Source organism: Harpia harpyja, chromosome 1 (assembly GCF_026419915.1).
Source record: "Harpia harpyja isolate bHarHar1 chromosome 1, bHarHar1 primary haplotype, whole genome shotgun sequence".
In the NCBI taxonomy this organism is placed as follows: domain Eukaryota; kingdom Metazoa; phylum Chordata; class Aves; order Accipitriformes; family Accipitridae; genus Harpia; species Harpia harpyja.
This window is the reverse complement of record NC_068940.1, coordinates 97,764,932-97,792,753: the sequence shown is the minus strand read 5'-3', so window position 1 is coordinate 97,792,753 and position 27,822 is coordinate 97,764,932. Positions and strand designations below refer to the sequence as shown.

Below are 27,822 nucleotides of genomic sequence, written 5' to 3'. Positions count from 1 at the left end.
AGAAACACAGATGACTTAGTAAATGAGTATGCATATTACATAATATTCAAAATAAAGTTCTGAAATTAGCAGGGCATCAAAATATCTCTTCTGATGAAAACTGAGCAGCTGATATTGTCATGGTTTAACCCCAGCTGGCAACTAAGCACCACGCAGCCGCTCACTCACCACCCTCACAGTGGGATGGGGGAGAGAATCAGAAGGGTAAAAGTAAGAAAACTTGTGGGCTGAGATAAAGACAGTTTAATAGGTAAAGCAAAAGCCATACACACAAGCAAAGCAAAACAAGGAATTCATTCACCACTTCCCATGGGCAGGCAGGTGTTCAGCCATCTCCAGGACAGCAGGGCTCCATCACGCCTAACGGTGACTTGGGAAGACAAATGCCATCACTCCGAACGTCCGCCCTTCCTCCTTCTTCCCCCAGCTTTATATACTGAGCATGACGTCATATGATCTGGAATATCCCTTTGGTCAGTGGGGGTCAGCTGTCCCAGCTGTGTCCCCTCCCAACTCCTTGTGCCCCCCCAGCCTCCTCGCTGGTGGGGTGGGGTGAGAAGCAGAAAAGGCCTTGGCTCTGGGTAAGCACCGCTCAGCAATAATGAAAACATCTCTGTGTTATCAACACTGTTTTCAGCAGAAATCCAAAACATCGCCCTATACTAGCTGCTATGAAGAAAATTAACTCTATCCCAGCCAAAACCAGCACAGATGTATTCTTCCACGCTCAGAGATCATTTGGTCAAGTACAACTGCAGTTCCTTAAAAGATCGGTTTCTGGGCACGTAGGCAAATACATGAATAATAAGAAAGATCAATACCAAACAGTGAAAATTATGAGCATATATACATAGTTGGAGCTAAAGGGAGGATTCTCATTCCTGGATTAGTAACTTTTTTTAGAAGTGTTAATACCTCTTGGCATTGACTGAAAGAGTGGCTTTGCATATTACAAGTATTTGCAAGTAATAATGACAATGAAATTCATGGAAGCATGTCTTATTCGTGAGTAAGGATACAGAAAAACAGCAAGATAATCTTTTTTTATAAATACGTTTAAGGCAAGTGACAGTCATCCTACCGTGTCATATAGTGGATGACAAATGTGTACTTTCAGAGAACTTCACAAGTTGAAAAGATGATTCATTATTTGATTTTTTTATTTCATTTTCTCTTTGCCATAGTTTGACGGTTCATTTGTTGCTAGGGACAAGTTGTCCTGTATATTTTGTGACCTGTTAGTCTAAACACCTTAACAGCAGGTTAATTTATTGTTGCTTTCTTCATCAGATGGTTTGCTACTTTTAGGCAAACCTGTTTGCTGGCTTTTCTCCTAACCAGCAGCTCAGCATGGTTGTCTCCCTCTTCCTAACATACTCCTGTTTATTTCATTTACTTCTTGCTTTTCTTAATCTTCTGGTGCTGAGTAGAAGCTACTGTACATATCGAGGAACATTTACTTTCTATGACCAGAGAGGAAATGTTGGTAATATAAAAAGAGGATTCATTGTTTATAGATTATTAACTGTTTCAACTCAATATGTAAAAAAGACAAATATATATCACACATTAAAATATGTAAAATGTAACCTGTGCACTTCATGTGTAATTTTTAAAAAGTATCTGGGGTAAAGAAAGACTTCCAGAAGATACTGGCAATGGAAAGCATACAAGAAAAATCTATAGAACTAGCCACGCATTTTCTGTAGAGAACATAAGAGTAGGAGGATAGTGTAGGAGGAGCCAAGAGCACTAGAAGGTACGTCTAATATTATCAGGAAAAACCTATAAGGAAAGAGGCCCTTTAATTAAAAGTAGACTAAATCAGGTATGCTTTGCTTTTTAAATTGATGAGGGGGAAAAGCAAGAATAGAAAAATGCATTTTTAGAAAGTGATTGAAAACTGTCTTAGACTGAGGAGTCACCTGGAAAATTTGAATACGCAAGTTAGAGTCTTGAAGAAATTAGTAAGCTTACTGAAATTTTCTCCATTATTTTAGAAGAGTCATTGCATGCAGAGAAGTATTAAAAAACACAAGAAAGATATGTAATTTTGAAAGAATTAAACATGTGTGTGTGTAAAAATGGCAAGAATATGACACTGTTAGTTAGAATATTATATAAATACTTAAATAAAAGCATTGGTAGGGAAGAGACCACACTGCACAGACTTGATGTCTAAAAAAAAAAAAAATCAAAAAATCATTATAAAGGGATTCTGCAATTTTAGTGATTATGTGTGGGGGTACATTATAGTTGGAAAGGTACTTTCCATTGGTTGGAGATAAGCATTTTTCAGTAGCTTGAAAACTAAACGAAGGATTGAAAACCAATACTAAGAAGAAGTAAGAGTGTAGTGAATTTAAAGGGATTAGTACTAAAAGTGCAAACTGCCTTTTGAAGAGAACTTTAAAATATATATATAAGTTCCTATCTTTGTACATAGCCTTCAGTGTGTTCAGTGCATTTTTATTTAACTGTAAAGCTCATTTGGAGGCAGTGGTAACATTTCTGTAAGGCTACACAAAATAAATATTCTAACCCGGCTTATATTGTCATAGTGTATCTCAAGTCAATGAATTATAATAATTTAAGATCTAACTACTAGAAATATCTAACATTTCTGAACTACCAAATTACTTAATAACAAAATATTTCCAAGAGGTATTTATCAAGTAATGTGACTTATTTTTCTGTCCAGACTTGATGTTGGGACAATTTGACCCTAATATATCAATTATTTAGGTGAGTATTATTGGTATTAGTTATGGTGTAAACACTAGCGGAGAAATGGCTTCCCATATCTTGTGAATTCTCTGTCAAGAGCGCAGCTTGACAAATTGTTCATCCCTAAAAGTGTGTTCAAAATTATAATTATGCTTTGACTTTCTCTTTTTTCCTCATTATCTTCCATCTGTTTTGGATTTGGGGTAACCTCAAAAATTTATTCTATGGAATAAAATGCCTTAAAATACACTGGAAAAAAGGCATGCATATTTAAATGAGTAGGATAAATTATTGACATTCAGTTGCATAGCAGATTTGTAAGTATTCCTGTACAGACATGTTTTTAAAGTTCTCTTTCTTTGGCTACTCCAGTCTTCCAGTTTCTTTTATAGTGTTTTCTTTATAATTCCCTTATAGGTCATTGGACTCCTAAGATTTAATTAACTATTAATTAAATATTCACCCTTTTTCTCACAAGGTATTGGGTTTCCTCAGTAGCAATTTATGAACATTTCATGATCTTTATGATTAGTTCAGAGTGCATTATCTATTAAGTTGTTATTAAAATACCCAGTTGGCAAATACGGTGTTCTAGAACTATTATTCACTGCTTTCAAGATTTTGTCATTGTAAACAGATAATTATTCTGGTTTCTGAACTATTCCATGAAGGCTAATGTGAAGAACCAACACATAATTATTTTCTTCCATACTTACTTCCTCATAATTTTTTCTCTCTCCCTTTGATGTGTTTGATGTTTTATTTAGTTGATTGGCTTCTCTCCCTGTCTCCTATAAAGTCTGTGTCCATACTGTCTTTGTGTACTGTAGCAGGGAATGCCCTGGCACCATTTGGAGCAGATATGCTGTGAGTACACCACGTTGCCTTTGGCTCATGGAGTATTTCTTTGGCCCCAACATATTTTTTGTTAGTTTTATCTGTGTGTGTGGTTCTTCAGTTCTAAGCACCAAAAATAATACAGCCCACAACAATGCTATTCTTGAAACTTGATTCTAGAGGCATGATAGTTTGCCATCGGACATGATGTGAAGGCATCTGAGGACACATAGCATGCTGGAATGAGTGTTGGACTGCCCTTGGCAGAAGGTTCTCTTTCAGGAGCAAACTAACCTCTTGGATGTGCTTTGCCTTTTTCCCAGGAGGAACAAGCTGGCTTCTCCAGAATGGAGCCTGAGAATGAGTTAGTTGGGAATGAAACCAAGAGTGACCATAGTCCACACGGTATCCCAGCTTTTGGGGGGATGAAGCTGATGGAAAGACCATTATCTAGGATAAAACTGATATGCTATAATTGGAGAATTTGTGTTGTTTTCAAATAGGGCAAAACTGAAACTATCAGTTTCATCAGTCAGAAAGCTGTTTTACAACACTGGTGATACAAGAAAATGTCTTTTTTTCCTAAATAGGTTCAAAGACTCTCATCTTTTTTAATTGGCTTTCAAATGGGATGGTCCAGTACTACATCCCTAAATGGTCATAACCATTTTTCCCACATTTGTTCTGTGGACTCATTTTTGTTAAATTCTAATTTAATGTAAGTGCAGCTAAGTCAGAACATCTGAGAGAAATGAGCAGATCCCAAGCCTATATAGAGTAGACTTTGTCAGTCCCTTGTTCGCTTTGCGTGTACTGACATGAATCAGCATTGATGGGATAGCATGCCAGAAGAGAATTACTCAGTATGAAAGATTACTGTAAAATGATGAGATACTCTGCTCCCACAGTTGAGGTGGAGTCTCTAGCAGTTGTAGATTGACTATGTGACCCTCTTAGTTTGACATTTAGTCCGAAGAGCGGGATTTCTTCTCCAAATATCACTCTGTGAAATTTCTCCAGTCAATCTCTGAGAACCGTTAAAGTTAAGGGCCTCTCCCATCCATAAATCTGTTTTTGTTGCCTTAGTTCTTTTGCTGTTCTCTTTCTAGCCTGTCTACTTTAACAGAAAACAATTTCTAGAAGCACTGATTAAAGCAAAGATGAGAATGAGCAATTTGAACCGGTGGAGAACAATCACAAGAGAGTATAAATAAGAAAATAAGCAATTTGAACAGGTAGAGAACAATCACAAGAGAGTATAAATAAGAATATGCAATGCAGTGGCAAGAAAAATGAAAGAACAGAATATGCAATGCAGTGGCAAGAAAAATGAAAGAACAAGATTCTTACAGTGTTGCTTTTTCGAAGCTCAGAAACTTGTTAGAAAAAATCTGTCACTATTTATAGTACCTTTGATGAAAATTTAAATCTTCCTAGTATTTTGCATGTTGCACCTAAATAGTCATGCATAAACAAAATTGTAAGCCATAAGAATGATTAGGAGAGCAGATGACTCTGGATTTATAACTAGGTAATCCTGTTGTTTAACTTTACATGAGCAGTAGTATTGTAGCACCTGATATTTCTTTGACTGAAAGGAAAGCTTAGAAATGTTTTTCTGCTCTGTTGGTTTCTTATCCTTTGTCAAGCCATTCCCCTAAAATATCTGTCTTTTTGTTACTGGAGAGTAGGCTTATCTGAAAACAATTGTTTGAAGTAAAACATCCTCCTGTTATGCAGAAGAATGCAATGGTTGCTTGAGTTCACTTTTAACCAGTGTTACTGGCTCATTTTCCACATTTTTACATCCTCATGTATGTTTTAAATGTGACCATGTGAAGCAAATAGCGTTATTAAAACCGACTCTTCAGAATCTGGTACATGTTAATCAAACCCTGGTCAGTTGTACTGTGGTGGAAGAGGTCAATATTAAAGGAGGTGCTCAGGAAAGCTCACATTTACCAGTTGGGAAAGGATGAGGAAGAACAGTACAGTGAAGTTTTTTTCCCTGCCATGTAGCGTAATAGTAGTTCATAATTATGCAAGGGTAAGCAAAAGTGTGGAGTACAAGGTCCTACAATAAGAAGCAGGATACTGCTTCCTCAGCAGGCCACATAGCTGTTTTTAGTGGCAGCCTGTCTATTGAGTGTTCACCTCTGAGAAAACTGAATTCAGTTTGTATTGGGTTGGCTTAATTATAGATTTATGCATTACAGAAAACAAACACAGAAACACATCACCAGGTGATGATAGGGTAGAAGACTCTTAAATACCTTTTTATGTGTTTTCTGTTATAGTCAAGGACAAAGCACTTTGTGTCTGATTCCACTAAGTCAATCTCCTTTTCTATTTCTTTTACTTCTCTTTCCCATGATAAACTTCAGTTGCTTCTTTTAGCCCCAAAGCAATGGGGTTTTTTCTGTTTTCATGACACTATTTTTATGTTAAACCAAGAGAATGAACTAAGTCCAGAGTTTTAAAGCTTGTAAATACTTAGTCATAGATAATCCTGGGGGAAAAAAAAGTCTTCTGTGCTTTTTCAGCAATTTTTGATCAATTTGGTTAAAAATCTTTATATTAATAAAACAAAAAGCAATCTAGACCTGATCATTTGACTCCCTAATAACAAAATTTTTAGTAAAAGTACTATTTTGGTCATATATAAAAACTCTGCATTATGTGTGCATAACTATCAGTTACAAGCATAGCAATATGTTGCATAGAAATATGATGGACACCAAAATGTTTTACTTGTTTGATACATTATTTTTTTATACTGATGACTTCACAGTGAGGTTAAGTGATGCATTCAGGTTGAAATTTTTTGTACATTTTCGAAAGTTCAGTTATATGCTATAAAGTAATAAAAAGAACACTGAAAACTGCATATATGCAAGAAAGTACAGGGAATCTCACCAACTTCTGCATCATAACTGATACACAATTTTGCTTGTAAATTTGTACTAAGCCTGACCAGTGAGGTAATATTCAGCAAGCTAATGAGGATTTTTAACGTCCAGATTCACAAAAATGTTGAAAAGAAGTCATATTTTATAAGACCCTTGAGAAGGAGCGATGGATTCTCATTGATTGCACAAGAAATGTTCACAATGGCATATGTTCATTAAATTTCACCTGTGTTACCTGTAGATAGCTATGTTTGTCATAAAGCTTTTATCTGTTTCTTCATATGGTGTGTCGTGGTTTAACCGCAGCCAGCAACTAAGCACCATGCAGCCGCTCACTCACTCCCCCCCACCCAGTGGGATGGGGGAGAAAATCGGGAAAAGAAGTTAAACACATGGGTTGAGATAAGAACGGTTTAACAGAATATAAAAAGAAGAAACTTAATAATGTTAATGATAACACTAATAAAGTGACAGCAGCAAATGATAAAAGGATTGGAATATACAAATGATGCGCAGTGCAATTGCTCACCACTTGCCGATCGACACCCAGTTAGTCCCCGAGCCGCGATCCCCCCGCCCCCACTCCCCCCAGTTCCTATACTAGATGGGACATCACATGGTATGGAATACCCTGTTGGCCAGTTTGGGTCAGCTGCCCTGGCTGTGTCCTGTGCCAACTTCTTGTGCCCCTCCAGCTTTCTCGCTGGCTGGGCATGAGAAGCTGAAAAATCCTTGACTTTAGACTAAACACTACTGAGCAACAACTGAAAACATCAGTGTTATAAACATTCTTCACATACTGAACTCAAAACATAGCACTGTACCAGCGACTAGAAAGAAAATTAACTCTATCCCAGCTGAAACCAGGACAATAATGCATATTAATAATTACTCTTTTTTCCCATGAAGCTCTTTCATTGATATAGATAATTTCTTCAATTTGTGTAACGATTGTATCTAATCACATTAATTAAACTGGTTAAAGAAATACATAAAAAAAAGTCTAGATACATTAAGCAGTGTTGTTTGTGACGTGTTAGGGATAATTGTTCCTTCAACTTGGTACTGAGCCACTCTCCCACCATGTGATAAAGAACACTGCTACCTGAATTGCTGGGTCTGCTTCACAGTGCTGGCTGTCATAAGACTAATTCAGTGCCTAGTGTAGAAAACTCTTCACCATAGGACTGACAGAAATTCCTCCAGCCTTGCCACCTTTTTTCCTGCTTTATGCTGACTACTTGGAATGGAAAGGATGGTGTAGCTGGCTCTGCAACCGTTACGCTGGTAGGGGTTTAGCATAAAAGGCTATTTTGTTGAGGTGAGGCTAAACTTTTTGTGTATTATTTGCTTTGTTCAGAAATATTAATGCATACACATCTAGTTCCTACAGTTCATTCTGCAAAAAATAAATAGATAGGTGCTCAGATGTCCTAATGAATTTTGCTTGATCAATTTTCCTTATTTAATAATCCTTCTTTTAAGAATGCTCTTATGTGGTATTGCTAGTAAGGCAGTTTTTTTATCTCAGAGGTCAGTGTTCTTCATTGATTCAGCAGGTGAAGTCATCTCTGGGCTGAGCATGAGTATGACTGGTAAACAAAATGATTCACATTAACAGCACAAACACATGGTTATTAACAACAGCCGTTCTCCTTGTTTGATATTTGCTAATGAGTGCAAACTCATTTAAACTCTCCTTACTGTGTGTTACTATAAAAATTGTAATGTTCCATGTGTAATACTTTTCTTAGAAAATACATGCAAACTATGAACTCCAGTATAAATATCGAGAAGGAAAGTGGTGAGAGTGTAACTGATTTGAAAATCACTGTCCCCATTTTCATTTTAATGAATATTCTCATGTACTCCATACTTCTATTAATATTTGTGTTGAAGTTGTGTAAGTTTACACAGAAAAATACATAACAGGCTATCTTTATTTCTAATTACTAAAAGCAAACCAATTTACTTTTTGTGTCACAACCAGTATTGATTTTTGCTCAAATCATAACATCTTTATAATATTTGAAAGTGAAACTTCTAGCTTACATTTGGTTTCTTTGCTGTAAATAAATGTGGCCTTCTATTAGAAGTAAAAGATAAAAATGAGTGTGACATAGCCATTTAACAGGTTGTTACCTGGCCTGAAGTGCTCATCAAGGCTTTCTCTGTAATCAGTGGAGAGAGAATGATCTCCAAAGCACTACTCATACCATCTATTTTAGGCTGCAGTTTCATATTCCCATTCATATAAACAATATCATCACCAAAAGCAGTAGCCCTGCCCTGATGGCTTTTCCAGCCGTTGTGCTGTTCCCTAGCTGGTAATTAGGTGAACATTTGTGTGACAGTGTGATGATTTTGAAACCCAGCCAAGCTAAAACTTACCTGACAAAAAAAAAAAAAAAGGATTTTGTTACTTTTAACACAGATAAGAATGGAAATTAAATTAGATAGAAAACTCTAAAAAACTGAATCATGAAAGCACTTGAATGTGTCTTTTTTTAAGCATGTTTTGAATAGACTCTTAATATGAGCTGACTATTTCATTTGCAAGGTAGCTAGGATGTTATATTCTGAGTCATGTATTACTTGTTTGTCTCTTCAGTACATCTGCAGAAAAGTGCTGGATGGAACAGTGGCTCTGCATACACACAAGCAATTGTACATGTGCATGCAATGCCCCTGAATGATGAGTGCTCCTGTTTGCCAGTAGTGCTCAGCGCACATACATGTACATTACCAGCAGTATCCCATACAACTTTTTAGGTTGGGAAAATGGGAGCAGAGCCCTTTTTTATATAAGTTCCTCCTTAAGAAGCTGGTAGTAGTTCTGAAAGGGAGATTTTTGTAGATAAGGATTGAATAGGCTGGTACCTTAATTACTTGCTTTTCATGGTCATATTGGAGGTTTACACAGTCTTAAGTGTATAGTGAAGTTGTATGAGTGAGAATTGAAATTACTGAAATAAGGAATTACCTGAGCTAAAATTACCGTGTTTTTGACAGAAATGACCCAGGTGATTAACATTATAGGAAACTGTGTGGTGCCTGGGATATCTAAAGCACGCACAAAAAGATTACTCCTTAGCTTTGTTTTAGCAGCAGCAGAAACATCAAGCAGATCTGAGTTTCACTGAACTGCAGGATCTCACTGTTTCACTATCAAGTTTGTGCATTCTTTTTGTTTTATAAAAACACTGCACAAAATTAGACTCCATATTCATGCAAATGCTGTATTTCTAGACTATGAGGGGTAGACAAAACAAATTTTTAAAACATTTCCTACTTAGATGGTGTATGTGTCTTCAAAATGAATGTTGCAGATACTGATGTCGGAAAAGAAAATTCATCATTTCTCTGTAATTCAATTTCTCTGTGTCCCCCACTTGGAATTTTGGACTGCACAAAATGTAGATCATATAATCAGTGTTTTATTGCACAGGCAACAGCTCTGTCAATGCTTGCGTGGTCTATGCAGTGTGTTGTTGGTATGTGGAGTACAGTGGAAATCAAATGCAGCCTGTTCATATACATGCATCTCTTTTTGAAGTGTAAGTACAGAGGAAAAATGTTATGCTTTGGTTGTCTTTATCTTAGTGAATATAATCCATAATCAAAACTTAAGAAACTGTAAACATATCAAAAAGTATCTTAGAAAACAAAAGTGTGGTGCTGTGTCCCCACTGTAAACAGTTCTACTTTCTGTGTGTCTGTATTGTCTTCAGCTCTCAGACCAGCTCTCAGTTTCTGGCAGGCAGGGAATTTATATTTCAAATATATTGTTCTGAAATACAAATACCCATAACGTTTAGTTGGTGTTTTGTGAAAGTTGATTTGTACCACAGTGCTACATCTGGTGGGAGCAGGCAGCCTGTGCTTTGGAGTTGAGACCTTGAGATGTAACTGTAAGCACAAATCTTCACCTGGCTCTCCACAAGGATAGCTAGTGGATTCCTGAGATTTGAGCCTGGGTATTTTAAGTTCTTATGCCATGTAACTGTATTTGTTAAAAAAAAAAGTCAATCACAGCCTTCTCTTCCATTTTTACTTTCAGTATGACCAAGTGACCTATTCTTTGCAAATTAAAAAAAGTCTTAAAAGAAGTGCATGGGCCTTCTATAAGACTGCTGTCATACCCTGAATCTAAAGCAAAAGGCATCATTTCTCACCAGAGGTAGGAACACAATATGAAACTCAGAATAGATTTTTGGCTGCTTTCCTTCCATTTTTATGTATTATTCCTTAAGGACTGTCCCTGAATCTAGGACATTTTTATATACCTGTAGGTAACATTTAAAATTAATGGCAGTTGAGTTTAATGGGATCTGCTGTATTTTATCAGATCTCAATTGTGAGATGGGGTATGCATACAAGGAAATCTTAAGACCTTTGTTTCTCCCTGGATGAGCTGCTTAGCAGATAGTCTGCTGTTGCCAGCAGGCTGCTACTTCCCTTCGTATTGTGGAGGGCGGAGGCATCAAGCATAGACAGAGATAATTGATCAGACCAAGATTACAGTGTTTGCCACTAAAATTAGCATCTACCTACACTTGTCACACTGTTGTATTTTATATAAGGCAGCTATTTCCGATATGTATTTTACTTTAGTCTTTTACAGAGATGCTTGCTGTAGCAGTTTTTCAGTATTTTCCTTTTGTTGAGTTCAGGTGGCTGAAAATGCAATTCCTTATGAGTCCAGAAAAACTGAGATTTTTTTTTTAAATGGCTGTGTCAACTTTCCACCTTAAATAACCTTCCTTGCTTCCTTCCTTGGCCGGCTTTGTTTTTCGGGCCACAACACAGCTGTGCCCATGTAAACCATTTGCTGCATCTCAGTAGACCACAGTTGGCTTCAAGAGGACTTTCTGGGAGCAGAGTTAGCTATTTACGTGCATTATTTTGTGGCCATATATATTAAGCTCTTTGGGACAGGGTTTGGCTTTGTGTTGTGTCTTGCACAGCACCAAGCAAGAGTTGTGAGCTGTGTGACGGCTGTAGGCAAAAAGTTCACCATCTGATCCCCTGCAAAGTGTCAGCTATTGGTTTGCTCCCATGGTGATCACAGCTTTAGAGTCTGCTTCCTCCACACCCCTTAGATCAAAACAAACCTTTTTTTTTAGTTTTAAGGTGTTACGAAGCACATGTGTTAGATGTAGGTTTTGAATAGAAAGACATGCTGAACACTGACTAGTTTGAGAATTTCTTTTTTTTTTAAGTTTTAGGTGTGAATTCCTCATATGCTGACAGAATTTGGTGCTTCTATAATGTCTTCTGTATATTGGGCAGGCAAGAGATTTAGAGGTGGACTAGGGTAGTCCTGTGGTCCAGTTTTGTCCAGCAAAGGGAGGTGGCAAGATCCAGTTGTCACTTAGTAGTGGCATGAGTTATAGGAGCTTCTGCAGTTTGTTGCTGTGAAGGAGAGGGAGTCTGGAAGGGCACGTACCAGGTTTCCCTGCATATCATTCCTCCTCCACCATTGCAACATGGCTCAGGTGGGATGTGCAGCAGATGGCTGTATGGCTTCTGGATGCCATGAGGCCTATGAGAACTGCTTGAGTCCTCACCTCCAGCTCCCTTGGGCTGTCCCTGTGGTGTCTGAGAGGTGGTCAAGGTTTTAGGATGGGTGACAAGAATAAGGTATATAAGCAGAAGAGTATGATGATATTTTATCCCTGCTAAATTTGAAAAGACCTCACTACTGTTCATCTGCAGTCCCGAATAGGTTGAAAATTGTTGTTTCACATTTTTCTGATGGGTATTTTGTGTACTGAATACAGATGAGCATGCACACACACATACAATCTACAAATCTATTAATGATTATCCTCTACCATTCTTCCCTAATTTTTTCTTTTGCTGTCAGATAGGTGTGTATATTAGCTATGTGCACATGTGCATTTACCTGATTCTGTTGGTAGTGTCTTGTTTCTGAAGGTCAGCACATTTACATATACATTTGATCGTGTGACAATGATGAGGTTTGTTTAAGGGTAGTAATGAACAACCTACATGGTAAAGATTCTTATCCTTTGCTTTCCAAGTGGTGTTGCAATAATTAAAAACATGCTTTAGTAGGCTCTTAGAAGTTGATTACAAAAACTGTAAGTTTGCTAGATTTGCTAGATTTTTCTATGCTAACGTCAAGGAGGTTTATGCTGCCAGTTTATAAATGGAGAAAATACTGACGTATAAATATGCTAATATTGAGCAGCAGTTCAGTTGCTTCTGCATCCTGCAGACAGGCAGCCTAATTTGGTGAGATTTGGAATTTAACATGCAGATTATGAGGCCAAACCTCCTCTTTTCATCAGACAGACCCTCATTTTATATAGTAGGGATTAGCATAGTTAAATTGTATTTTCAAATGGTTGTTTCAGCCCCCTATCTGATTAGGGCTGGTTTGCTGATTTAGGAGATTTTACTTTGTCTTCATGCCTTATTCTGACCCATCTGAAAGTGCATTTGCTTTACTTCTCCTGGCTGGCTGCATAATAGCAGTGTAGGGATTGTATTACACTTCCCAATCTGTCGATATGGAGGACTGGGTAAGAGCATAACAAACCAGTATTGCCTCAACTCCCTGTCTCCAAGGTAAGGCTAATCAGCTTTTGTTGAAAACAGCAGTTGGGGATTGCTTTATCTCTCTTACTTGTTTTTTAACTTCTTGGTGCCAGATGCTTCAGTGCATGCAGTGCCAGGAGAAGACTTGTGCTCCCTGGATTAGTAGTGTCACTTCTGCACAAAAACATTTCAATATTGTTTTTCCCCGATCCAGTAATGAGTTTGATGTGGTAGTTAGGACTCCAAACTTAAAGCTTTCTGTCTCTAGGCTGGAGTTTAACTTATTTTGTGTTTCCAGCATCTTTCATGTGTTGTGACAGTTTTTCACATTTCATTATTAAAGAACTTTAACTATCTTTTCTGTTTCAAATCCTGTGCCTTAATTGCTTCTTAGTTTAGCTGCCGTCCTTCTGGCTGAAGAGAAACAAGATAGGATTTAATCCAGACCCTGCCAGTGTTGTTTTATAGTCTTTGTGAATATCTAGCCACGTACACTTCACAGGTTTTAATATAAGTAAAAATTTGGGGGGAGGGAGCACTTTTCTAACAGCAGTTCTACTCTTCGAAGTAGAAAGATTCTCTCTACATGTGTGTGCTTTCCTATGAAGGCTGAGAGCATTTTATTTAAAAAATGGAAAACATGGCCCTTGTGGATCTCCAGAGTGCACAGTCTGAACATTGACTAAAGTATTCTTCAAAAAGCCACTGGGGATTTATTACTCCCGATTTACAGCTGGAGAAAATGAGGAGATTGTTTAGTTGGTGGCAGTACTTTCACTCTGCTTGAGAACACAGATTGGATTTGAGAAATGGGAGATTCTGAACCTTGTGCTCCTTTTCACTAGTGCATAACCTGTCACAGTTGAAATAGGCAGATTAAACCTCTTAGCTGATTACAGTTGGTTTAAGGCTTTTTGGTTTGTATTATGTATCTGTTCTGTTCAGAGATGTGAGTGAGAAATAATCACAAAATGTGTAGCTTACATTCAAGAGTTTCCTTGGACTGTGTTTCTGCAACTATGGATGATGCAATGCAAAATACATGGTTTCTTCAGGAGGATGCACTGAAGGTTATGGCACTGGGTTAATACTTGATTTCTGTTCTCAGGCCTATAGCAGCCTACTGTGTAACTGTAGGGAAATCACTTCCTTGCTCACTGCCTGATTTGTTCTGTCAGTAAAATGGGAAGAATGATAATACCTATGCTATGTAATTTGAGACTATTAAGGAGTTGAAGAAATTGCAGAAAGCATGAATGCTGTGGCTCTGATGGGGACATTAGTACAGAGTTAAAATGGAAATTTGCTGAAAAACCAGTGAAGTTAGCAAATGTTGACAAAGATAATTTGCACTTTAAAAAGCTAGTTATGTTTGCATAAATATGTGCATATGTGCACACAGATGAAATACATGTAACATGAGTATGAGTATATAAAAAATGAGGTTTTTTCCCTATTTCAGGCAGTTTTAAAGCTTTAGTGCTTTATGCTTCAGCAAACTAATGGTGTTCGCTTGCACTCTGAAAGTGAAGTAATAGATTTGAGTCTCTGCCTGTTTAAGACCTGCTTGGAATTTGGAGAACTTGGAAAACTCATTTGTAGTGTTTAATATCACTTGAACAGATTCTCATGTTGAGTTTTGGTTTCTACGGAAGCAGAGAGAGATCAGGTTGGGCAGACGAACATCCACCCAGCGTGATAAAGAACTGAACTAATTTGCCTATCTTCTGAGTCATTGCTTGGCCCTCGATCCTTTTTGCTAGCCAGCATAAGATTCATATATATTAACTTGGTTCACAGATTTGCACAGATTTTTGTTCTTTCTCTATTAATTTCCTTTATTATTACTTACTTTTTATGAAGTGGTAGCATGCACAAACCAACCAGACTTGAACCATGTTGTGGTAGACATTGTAAAATATAGTAAATGGCAGCATCTGCCTCCAAGAGTTTTTACCCTAACCCACCTTCCCAAGATCCTGCAAACATGCTGTATTTGTGTAAATTTATGAGTGTCCAGTGTTGCTCTGATTATTGTATAATTTACGACACAAACACATACTTCTACTCAATCAGAAATTTACTATATGATTATATAAATTTATTTTCCTTTAGAGCAAAACAAAAAAATTACATTAGTGTAAACCAGTTCCAGTGAAAGCTTGAGAGAGAGTGCAGGATTGGAAAAGACCTTTATGCATCCAAAACAATAAGAAGTTTGAAAGGCCTATGTCTTCAAAGAGAAGGGTTGATTGGAGAGTTGACCACTAAAGTGGTCCTCCTCTCTTATTGTAATTTATAACTTCTAAGGCATTAAAAGTTCTTGTCAGCCACGTTATTAAAAAAATTCTGAACTGATGTAACTTTTTTTTTCATGTAATGCTACTGCTTTAAAATAATTTTTCCTCAATATTTTTTGTGAAGGTGTTTGTGATGACAGTCACAAAAGAATCATGGTTGCTGGAATTCATTATGAAACATGAAATAGAAGATACTATAGCTGAGAGCAGCTTTTTTTTTTTTTTTTTTTTTTTTTGTCTTAAAGCAGGCAAATTACAGATTTCTCTCCTAGGAGACAGGTAGAGACAGAGTACTTGGAGAAACCAAAAGGAAGAGAAATTCAGTTAGCCCTGTAACTGTAAGGGAGCTATAACTAGAAAAATACGTCCACAAAACAATTGGTTCCAAGTCAATTCACTTATCTGCTGCATGCGATTGCAGCTCTCTTCACTTCTCCATGTGCAATGACTCATAGGTATGTTCTTGGATTTCTGCTAAAAAAAAGTCTGAAGTGTAATGATCTTAAAACAGGGAGGTCGTCTTTATTTGAGGGAATATCATTTTATGTTGTTTACTCCATGTTGATATTTGGTGTTGGTCTAGAAGTAAATTATACTGGGTAAAGGTCGACATTACACAGCTGAATCTCATGTATATACACGGCTTAGGCTGTATATGTTTTGTTCTCACCAGTGCAGTTCATCATAGTGTGATCATTTGGTTATCTCAAGAAAAGGAGAAAAACCACTTAGTACTATAACTCTAGCTGTTGGATTTTCATGTGATACATAAATTTCACATTTTTTATAAAAGTGTTGTACTCATGAGTATCATGTAGATTCATTTTTACATCTCCAGACTCATTCTATAGTATATATGCTATAGGAAATATTACAGACATGTAAGTTTCAATTAATTTAAAGAAGTCTCTTTAGGGGCACAAATGGATGTGGAAGTTTAGCAGAGACAAGCCCAAGCAGTGTGGGTGTTAGTTTTGGGGTGTGGTAAATTTTTTTAGTAGGAGATTACTGTGCTACTACTCGTCTAAGTGTGTACATGATAACTTCAAGGGGAAGAAAAGATGATTTGGAGTAAAGGGGGAGATTGTATAAATTTTGAGGGTTTAAAAACAACCTAAACCTTAGACTGTGTATTATTTTAAATCATATGAAAAAGAGTATGTTTTTGCTGGTGCATTTTATAGTTTAACACTAACACTTAAAGACTTTTGTGCTTTGTGTGCAGGTATATGTCTCGAGTCCATGGTATGCATCCAAAAGAAACCACACGTCAGCTGAGTTTAGCAGTCAAGGATGGTCTTATTGTTGAAACCCTGACGGTGGGGTGTAAAGGGTCAAAGGCTGGTATTGAACAAGAAGGATATTGGTTGCCAGGAGATGAGATTGTGAGTATAAAGTCTTTGAGAAAATAAATCACAATTTCTGGTATCTTAGCATGAAATTTGTTTTAATTTCTATTTAAAGATATTTATAGATGCTGTGTTGGTGGTTGTGAACAAGGAGGTAATGCACTCTTAAACTTTTTTAACCTTTTCTATTCCATAGAAGCTCTTTCTTCTCGAATTCTGAGTTTTCTGCTATGAAACACTGGCAAAGTCCTTTGCTCAGTCATCCCTCACTTTTATGTAGTATTCTCTTCTACAGCTGTACAGGAAGACAGTAAATATTATTGGTATTACTTGAAATCCTCAGACGTCCTCAAATCCCAAAGATGGTATCTTTAAAAAAAAAAAAAAAGACAAGAATTTTTGATTAATCTTGCTTTAATCTGAATCTGAGGAAGGAAGAACTCCTCCCTTTCAAAAGTGCAACAAGAAGTTGTACATTTATATACAAACACACATGAAAAGATGTGTTTTACAGATATTTGTGAGAACCAGGGCATTCAGTTAGGAACGATTGTCTTAGCAAATTAGTTACAGGCATCCAGACACTGTTCCATTGGATGTGTAACATAAATATTTAAATAGAGTTAAACAGGTTGAAAGTTATGTGAAGGGAAGAAAACCATGTGTCCTCTATCCCTCCATAGCTGAGATGGAATGCACTCACAAAGTTAATTGAGAATAGTCCCATAGAGTAGGAAAAAGCTTGCACAGTTGCTTTGCCTTGTTCAGAAGCCCAGTCTCTGTATTTAAAAGACCACATTTTTGTAATTCAAAAAAGAGTTTGGCAAAGTTTTAAAATACTTGAACTAGGAACTGTTGCTTTGGAATATAAATTGCATTAAATACTGGTAAAATGGACAGCATTGTCTCAGACATAGATAATAATTTAAATTTTGAGGAAAAACAGAAAAACTATACAGAAAAATAAATTCTAAAAAGCACCAAAATACTCACTGCATTATTGCAACCATCAATAAGATCCTGAAAGTGACATAACAGATTATTTTTTGGTTTAAAGTGAGAGAAATAGAAAGTGGAAACAAGCAGTATCCATAACAGAAAACATTATGGTTAAAATTATCCTAGTTACACTAATTTAAAGTATTGAAATATGTACTTAATGTACGTTATGTCACTGTTAAGATTCTCATTCTAATTTCATTAGAAACCCTCAAGGAAGACTTTAAAGGGTATGTAGCTTTGTTTTCACTGTTCTCCCTGGAAGTAAACATTTCAAAATTCCAGCTTAGCTCTTTTAGGTATTTCTTATGTCAGTTTTATCTGTTTAGAGGTGATGTTAACTGTGTTGACTCAACATGACATAAAGTCTGAAATCTGTAGTTATCTCAAGTACTCAGTATGTTTGTTTCCTCTATTGCTAAGAGCAAAAATAAAATAAAATCAAAATGCCTCACAATAGCCATTTCTTAAACGGTCATTCAAAAAATGTTCCTGCTACTTATTGGCAACATTTATCTAACAAAACTTGTAAGATAACCAGCATGTAAATTCCCAGTGAGTCATTAGAATTATGTAATTATGTTATCTCAGAATGAAGAGTTGTCTTTGACTTGACTGAAGATGCTGCTTAAGTCACATTATGAATAGCCCTTTGGTTAGAAGTATTGACTGTATTTTCAGCATGACTGCTAATCACTGATGCATTGTGCTGTGTCCATACGTCTGATGGCCATCTCAGTTGTTTGGAACACCAGTGCACACTTAACAGTTTTATGCAAAAATAGGAATCAGCTTCTGATCCAGGCCATGTTTCAACAGTACTCAACCTCCAACTTCTTGATCCTAATACTGAATCAAAATGCGGCAGGCAGATGAAGCAAAACACATTGACTTGGTGTAAAGTCATTCTCTTTGTTCTTTTATTCAAAAAATTTTAATGAGTAACAAAGTGTCATTGTCATCACTTGACATCAAATCAAGTATTTTTCATTCTCCAACGATTGGTGCAAAACCATGAAGTTTGGTATGTTCTCTACATTGAACACACTGGATAGTTTTACAGATGCTTTGTCTGCCCTTGATCAAGATGCAGTTTGTAGTTCTTTGTAATTCAGTACTGCTCAGATTTGGTACTAATGACTGTTGAACCATGAGCTCAAGTTGCACCTCAGTGAGGACAAACACACAGAAGTCTTTTCGGAGATCCACTTGTAAGAGATAGAGCGCTATGGAATAGTGCTATTGATGTTGGAACAGGGATTTCAGGCTCATCAGACTTTAGCACTTACAGACAGACCCTTGACCCAATTGTCAAACTTGGTTTGACTGGTACTGCAGGAACTTGGAAAACTCATAATGTGAAAGAGAAAGACTTGAGAACTGATCCACCACCTATTGACATCAGTACAAGAATGCCCTTGGATTTTAGTTTGTTTTCTGGCACCACAGTGGAGGTCAGTAAGGACCAGCTGTTTCAAGGAGTTAGCAAAGGGACACATTCCTGTCGTCCCTTCCCCCATTTTTTATTTGAGTATTTGCTTGGGGTTTCTTTACGTTTTTGAATTTTTGGGTCTAAATCTTAGCATTTTAAATCCATATTCAAGTAAATAAATTACTGACCTGGGCCGCAGAACTGCTGAGCACCTCTATCTGTTACTTATATAGGTTCCTGACTAGAGACTGCCACAAGGCCTGAAAGTACTGGTTTTAATGATGACTGCAGACTGATTGCTAAATGGTAACAATAATTGAAAGTATACAGATTATGAAGACACACCTCTATTTGGAAAAGATTAATTAGGTAATATGTGGTGCTTACTTAACATGTTTCCAAACATTTGCCCTATCAAATACATTGACCTAATGATAGATCTATGCAGTAAGGACACGATCTCTGATAGGGTTACTCTTAGCCTTCAGAGGAATGTATTAAAAAAATTATGCCACTTTGCTATCATTGTTCTATCAGTATGTTGAAGCTGTGGTAAAAAAATGAAGCAAAATCTCATATATTTAGAGATACCATGCAAAAGAACAAGCTGAGCTGCAAAGGCAAAACAGTTTGAGGGCATCAGGAGGCCCCTCCAAAGGGGACAACTCGTGTGAAAATAAATATTCTGAAAAACTAGGAAAAAGAATGATCAGATTTAAAAGAGTATGAAATTGTTCTCTTTCTCTATCAGGTATATGTGGGAGAAATATTTTTATATAAGGTACTAAATTTAAAATATGGAGTCAGTTGCCAGACGTACTGTATTCCAACTGATATTTAAGGGTTGGTACCTATACAAGAACTTTGCTGCAAATATTATATCTCCAGGGCTTGTGCAGGTATTCATTTTGTTTGCTCATTTGCCATCTATACAGCTGTTTTGCACATTTTCAAAATGTGTTCTCATCTTACAGGCTTTCTCATCTTGCAGATGATTAACGCAATTGACACAAAATAAATGAGAGAAGAAATTATTTTCTATTGTTATCCAGGATTGTAGTTAGGAATTTTGCATTTTCACTGTTTATTGATGCCATTATTATGCAGTTCAACAAAATCTCTGCAGCTTCTTGCCTTGCAAGGGAAATGTCAATCCTGAAATCTGGTAATGGAAGTTTACTTTTTCTTTCTAAAAGCTTTATTTCTATTTCTCACAGAACTTATGGAATTTGGAAGTGTTATTTATTATCAACAAGAAAGAAATTATCTCCTTGCTCTTTGGATTTAGAATAAAATTTGCAAATCAGTGTTGTTAACTATGTTTTCAATGCAGTCGATAAAATAGAAGGGAAATGTAGTTCTTGAAGAAAAGAATCATGAATCTCCTTACCTATTCATTTCTATTTTCAGTTATGCCATGATTTTTATGTACTTTTATCTGTGTAAAAAAGTGCTCAGTCTAATCCAATGAAAGAAATCAAATTAAAGCACCAATGTCATGTAGCTTTATGGGGAGTTAGGTACAGTTCTTGGAGTTCGTTAGTCTTACTCATTTACATATTTTGTGATTTTTCTACAGACAGTGTGCATGGAGCTATTTTGAGCATATAATGTGCTAATTCTTCTCCTCATGATTAAAGTCATAAAACTGCACTGACCCAGAGAGAGGCATTATGAATGTATAATTTCAATTTACATGTGTTCATAAAGCCAAACAATATTGTGCTCTTTTAAAATGGAGATGTGTTAGTAACGCAGGTTCATTGTTTGCACCTGAATGCAACATATCTCATAGCACTGCTGTGGTTTAAAGTTGGTTCATAGTGGCCAAATTCTCTAATGAGATGTGAAGAGTGAGGCTTCACACATAGTTAAGGCACTTTGAGCTATTTCTTGACTGACAAAATGCATATAAGGTGATTATGTTTTCAAGAAGTTACTCTTCTACAGAGTTCTATTTTCTGATCATTTAATTGATTGCTTATAGAAAGAGCCAGCAACTCTTCTGGCTAGGTAGGTCTGACTTTGGGGTTTAGTTACATTTTCCTGTGCATTTGGTTCTCTCCTTATCTAAATTACTGCCTCTCCAATTCCTCCCTCTAAAGATTTTTTAGTTTAGTGAAGAGCATGCTATTTGGAGGGGCAGTTTGCTTGCTTTCCTGTTTTTAGAAAACATTAGAAGTAGAATGTGCTTTTTCCCAACACACCCATGTATTCATAACTTGCTAACTCATTACTGGGGATTTTTTAATATTTTATATCTGGGAAGTACTGGTGCTTGCTCAAAGTGACTCCAGATACTTTCAAGTCTCAAAGCTACCTAAATAATCCATCTCTTCACTCTGTTTGCTTTCCCATCATTTTAACCTCTGTTGTAGCCCACTGCTAGCACTGCAAGTTTTGAAGGTGATTTTGTTAACCCTAGTGACCTTAGGCACACACCCAGTGATTATTGTGATTTGACGTATTGCAGGTTCAATTTTGCTAGGATCAATCTAGGAGAAAGGAATATTTTGTCTGTTATGTTTGTGTTAATCTAAATCGCTTTAGATTGAGCAAAGGGTGGGTTCCTTACTTTCCATGCTTAATTGCTTTTGTAATTATATTGATTTTTCCATGCTAGGTCAGTATCGGTAGCCAGAAGCTGTTTTTTGAACCGGCTATGTCATCTTGAGTCTCCATAAATATGAAGATAATTGTAAAAAGCTTAAGAACAGTCACTGAGGGTTTGAATCTTTCCTATACATAAAATACACTTTAAATTAAAAAAAAATCGAAACCAAACCTCAAACCAAAAACAACCTACATAGCTACCAGTTATTGCTAGCAAGCTAGGGGCTTTTAACTAACTAGGTTGAGGAGTGGTTTTAATGTGCATCCCATTCATTTCAGTTAGGAGCAGAAGGATAATATGAAACAGTAATAGTGACAGCCAGTGCCTTTATCATGAAAGCTCTTACAACTAGAGAGCACAAAGAGGAAGAACATGTCACACCAAATGAAGAAAAATTTCCTTCATTGTTTAAAAAATTCTCCATTTGTCTTACCCATCTGTATTGCCTTTAATCTGAAGTCCTGTGTGAATTCACTGATCCAAAGCCAAACATAGCCTAAACTGTGATAGTTACTATTTCTTATATATTGTAACAAATTGAGGATTTTCCAGGCTGGAACATTCCAGGCAGATTCCTAATTATTGTGAAAGTATCAGTGTTCTTTACATTTGGTGATTCACTGATGCTAAGAGTTAATAAATGATCCTGTGGGAGAGGAAAGTTCAGACTGACTTCCATCTCTTATTCCACACCTCAGGGAGAGTATGAGGAGGCTTTGAGGTCAGGCCCCGTAACAGTCTGGTCACACGAGAGCACTCAAGGGACATGAGCTTCTGGAACTCTTTGAATCTTTCTTTTCTGTCTGTCTTTCCATCCTCTAAGGTCCCATCATTTTGAGCTTATTTTGCCAACAGACTTCCACCATATCAATCCACCGCATGCTAAAAGCAATGATTTTTCTTGCAAATTATTATCACCAAGTGCACTAGTGTAAAATTCTGCTTATTAAATGAACCAAAAATTAGTGTCCACTGGTGTAATATCCTGTTGTGGATTTGTGAAAATTCAGAAAAGCAAATATTTTCAAATTGCTAAATCAAAGCATAGACTATTTTGTCCTTGAGAAACAAATTAGAATTCTGAACTCCCATCTCATGGACAAGAAATTCTTGCTGTATTAAAGCCAAGACCCTCCTTTGTCTTTGCATTAAGGCTATTAGCATGCAGCTCTTGAGAATGGCCTTACTGCCATTCCAGTGGCTCTTCCCGTCTCCAGATGGGTTAAGAATCATGAACAATTCTCTGCATTCCTTTTCCAGTCTTGTTTTTCTCTTCCCATCTGTTCAGGAGTATTTCTTCCCTTCTCCTCTGCTCATCCTTATTTTTCATCCCTAAAAAAGGAGCTCACACTGTTTGGAGGATCTTCATATTACCAAAGATGACACTAGTAGAGTCCATCTTATTCCATACCTAAGAGATGATGCATCTTTTAAACTGGTAAAACAACCTCATCAGCATCTTCGCTTGCTTCTCCCATCTTTGCCAACTTGACTTTTAAAAATTCAGTCAATGTAGTGCTGTTTTCTTTGAGGCTTTCACTCACTGTTCTGGAGTTGAGATACTGATGATGTTGTTCACAGATTTCACAAAATGTTTTTTCTAATTGAAAAGGTGTTTTGAAGAATGATAATTTACCTACGGGTTTGAAGTAAATTAGTCAAACTAGTCTGTATAAAGCTTCCATGATGGGACTTAAATTATGCTAATGGACTAGATGACATAGATCAGTCCCTCTTGAGTTTTTTCTGAAAATATGCGTCTTGGTTTTTTCCACCTCTTTTGTGCCAACCCTGACGTAGTAGTGTTGTTTTTATTAACTTTGTGGGTTCAAAATGCTCTGCATCTCTGGCAACTGTTTTGAATCTTTTATTACTATGTCATGCTGGTCACTGAATGAAACTTCATTGAAGCTGATGGGATTATTAATATTCATGCTTCATTCACAATAAATGCAGCCCTCATGCCCTTATATCACTGACAGCTGAAACGGTACCAGCCACACCTACAGCACAGGGGACATGAACAAGAAGTTGGAGATTTAAGTGAAGTGTGTAGGAGGTTCTGCTGTTGGTTCAGATGAAATGTTTCTGTGTGTACAGAAGCATCAACCTAGAAAACCACTACAAAATTCCATGGAGAAAATGAGGCCAGAAAAGCAATGCGAACATATTCTAAGAAAGAAGAGGGGAGGGAGACCCCTTTTGTGCACAGTTCTTCTTGGAAGGAGACTTGGAACTACAGGCAAAGAGATGATTTCTTTCTGGTCTGGATTCAGCTTCTTTCTAGGGGAACAGAACCTTCACATACATGATGTGGAATAAAAGGCATTGCACCTAATAAATACTTCACTCCATCACTGATTTATCTCCCTAATGAAAATAGCCTTCAAAGCTCCTCTTGGCTCAACCTAATGGTGACATTAATAGCAGAAGTGAATCCAGTTTCTGGGGAGATAAGTTGAAAGTTTCTATTGACCTTGAACTCACTTGGAACATGAAGAAAGAAGAAAAATATTTTCATTTGAAACTATTTTCTGCTTCTAATATCCTGGAGGAGAATACTTGTATTGTCTCACCTTAAATAATGTAAACTACTGCTACCTAAATGTGATCTTCTTGGGAGGGAAACTGAGGTTTATTCATTACTTCAGGAACACAGCTCACAGGCTGAGAAGATAAGCATGACAGGGGTTTTAGCAGTCATTTTGGCTGCTGGCATGCTACTACACTTCTTGAAGAAACTTCACTTCTTTAGCTCTGGGAGCTAGAGACTGGCTCTATACTTCGGAGCCTCTCATCCTGAATTGTCCAGAACATAACTACAAGGTAGGAGAGGGAATAAAAATCTACCTGTCTTGGCAGGAATCCAGAGAAGACTTTGGTGGTTTCTGCCAGAAATAGAAGACTTCTAAGACAAACTGGCAATAAATTAATTAGACAAACTTAGGCTTGCAGATTAAACTCAATGAAAGAAAGCCAAAGGTGTTCTGAGAGGCTGTGGAATTCACTGCCGAACCTGAGTCTTCTTATATCAATGCATCAGAAGAGGCAGCAGTTATCAGTGAAGAAAATGGAAATGGATTATCATGAGTCTATAAATATGTCTGCGTTTAATATGCACTACGGAGAAGGAGATTTTGGTCTGTCTTCCTGACTGATGGTTTTGTGTTGGTTGTTTTTAGAATAAAACTGATTTCTAAAATGAGAGAAATTAAAAATAATGTTAAAAAAACACCAGTTAATTGCCAAGATTATGAAAATCTTGCCCAAATAAATAAATAAATAGATAGATAGATAGATAGGTAGATAAAAGTACTTGAAATTAAGCAGGATGCCTAGGTAGTTGTGAGGACATATTAACTCATAATTGCTTTGGATTTCTTTGTGATAAAATATGAGTAATACCTACAAAGTGTCCTACAGAGTCAGTTTATGGAAATCCATTTTAAAGATGAAGCCCAGGTCATCAAAGGAAAGGATCTATAAAGGCAACTGATTTGCAATGGACAGATTATCTTGTCTGTAAAAGCACACATCATTGTAGCTACCTGCTGTGGTAGTTTTCTAGAAAAGGAAGGAGAAGATAAAATGAAACAATTTTCATAAAGAGATTCTAGCTGCTGAAGTCTTTTTGGCTTTGAAGGAGAGATGGATGCCTGTTTATTTGCTGAGCACTTTTGATGAGCGAAAGCAGTAGGAAAAAAATAGATGCAAAACAGGAGGCAATGTGTCTAGTAAATACATATATACAAGGAAACTACAGGGGAGAAAATAAGCTTATTTTGATGCTGAATTTACTCTATTGTATTACTCTAACATTAAATGTAAAACATGGGATGATCTAAGAAACTGTATCATTGTAAAGCAATCATCCTGATCAAGTATGGATCCTGTACAGCAATGATAAAAGGGAAATACTTTATTAAACAGCTAGCTCACTATTTACCTGCTGCAAAGATGGAGTAAGTCCTCTGAGCCATCAAGGGATTAATCACGCCTTCCTCAGTTCGGAGCCTAACCTATCGTTCTGATGAAAAGATAAAAGCAGATTCAGTGGGCTACTGAAAGCAAGTTTACAGGATGATTCATGCTCACTAAGGAATAGATGGAGCCAGGAATGTTGTGGCATGAAGAGAAAGCTGACCCAAAGGGCAGGAGGAGGACTGCCCTCACAGCAGGCTAGAACCTCTGGCAAAAATATACACAGTGTCCCCACTGTGTTTGAAAAAATACTGGAAATGGTGTTCCATGACACATTATGTTTGTTCGACCCAGGTAGTATTTGATGCATGCTAGCGTCTGAGTGAAAACCAATGCATCTGCCAGAGATCCATGATAAGCTGAAGATTTCTTACTAGCTACTGTACCCAGCAAGATACAGTCTGTTTAAAAAAAGAGGCCAGTGTGCAAATACAAGGTGCACATGCTAGTCTTCCTCTGAAAAAAAAAAAGCAGCAAGGCTCCAATCTGTCCAGCTCTACAGGTAAACAGCCACATTTTGTAAAACTCTTCTTATTACAGAGCAGACACTTGGAAGTTCAACAGTATTGCAAAAGCAGCGGATACATGGGCAAGGGGAGACATTTCAAAGCTGAGCACGGTTTAGCATTTCCACAATTCTTAAGGGCTCTTACAACTGCTCTCATCTGAGCCTGTTTCAGACTGCCTTTTTTATGGGGCACAGATTCTGATATTTACACTTTGAGAGAAGTATTGGTGAACAGACAAATTATTTAAGTGTGTCGTACCTATTTACCGCAAATGTATGAATCAGAAGCGTTTCCTTCAGGTTTTGTACTGGAGGACAGGAGCGCACACAGGTAGTGCGTCCCCACAGTGGTTCATTGTATTCGTGAGTCATAAAGATTGTGAAATGCACTGCAAAGTTTTAACAGTTATCTATAGTAAAGCTCGTGTCCAATCAAGAAAGCTTTGACAGAAACAGATGCGGCCTGAAAAAGACAGAAAGGAACTGATTGATTAAGAATGGAGAATGTGTGGAGAAAGAAATAGATGCTGCTTTGTTTAATGTGAATGGGGGCATAGGTTCCTGTGGCAATACTCTGAGACCTCTTAAGGAGAGGACTCGGATATCAGAGAAGAGTGATGGTATGGTAGATGTACCCATGCTAGAATGCAGTACCACCACTTGTTATAATAAAGGGTTTTCATTTACAGCAGAAAGTCTGAAATATGAAAGACTGAGTACAGAAGATAGGAATTACTTCTCAACAGCAGATGATGATGGATGCAGGTTGCAAAACCTAGAGCAAAGTGAAAGATGTGAAAAAAGTAATATGTAGTTCTTGTGGGAGGCATTTCTTTCAATGTATCTGTCTACTTCATATGGACTGGTAGTCAGCTTTGTTGGGTTCCAGTGAAGAGTTACTGAAAGCCAACAAAAAAACCTTAGCAGCAGAATCCCAAGATTTTAAAGGCTTCTCTCTTAGCTGAAGGTGGGAAAATTGAAAAAACCCTGATGTTAAAGCTGATGGTAGCGGGGAGAAGAGAAAGATGTGTTCTTTATGGCTGTTCCCAAATCCTCAAATACGAGAATCCAGAACATTTGCCTCAGAAATGATATCTTCAAATTGGGCATGGCCTATCTCATTAGATGTCAAAGAAATGGGAATCTGAGAAATGGTAGGAACTCATTCATTCAGATCCTTTTTTAGTTTTCTAAAGGGTTATGAAATAGTCAGGAAAAGATTACTCCAAGTTTTGGGTTGGTGATTTGAAAACGTCTTGAAATAAATGTAACATGCAAATACTACTATTTTTAAATAGTTTATATTTTGTAAACAACTTCTTTCTGCTGGCATGGACCTCGTTGCCATTCTAGATTCCACCACTATGACAGACCAAAAGTGTTGTTACGATAGAAAGTGGGCGAAATATACTGTGTATCTGCTAATACTCTTCCTTTAGACTAAATGTGAAAAACTGTTTTAAGTTCTTTATCCACTAGACAGCTGGAGCTCTAGGGACTGTTAAAGATAGACACTACACAGGGCTGACCATGAGTTTGCACACAGGTGGGTCTGAATGAAAATCCAGTGATCTGGAAGAATCTGTGTGTGCATGAGTG

The 27,822-nt window shown here is 37.0% G+C and overlaps 1 protein-coding gene across 7 annotated transcripts in view; it reads left to right on the top strand.

Annotated features, from left to right (window-relative positions):
• ZMYND11 (zinc finger MYND-type containing 11) overlaps positions 1-27,822 on the top strand; it is a 110,631-nt gene that overhangs the window by 49,246 nt on the left and 33,563 nt on the right. For all 7 annotated transcript variants that reach the window (XM_052806557.1, XM_052806543.1, XM_052806546.1 and 4 more), the window contains exon 3: positions 16,566-16,725. In XM_052806557.1, the coding sequence (XP_052662517.1) occupies positions 16,566-16,725 (160 nt within the window). The remainder of the gene's footprint in view (positions 1-16,565; positions 16,726-27,822) is intronic.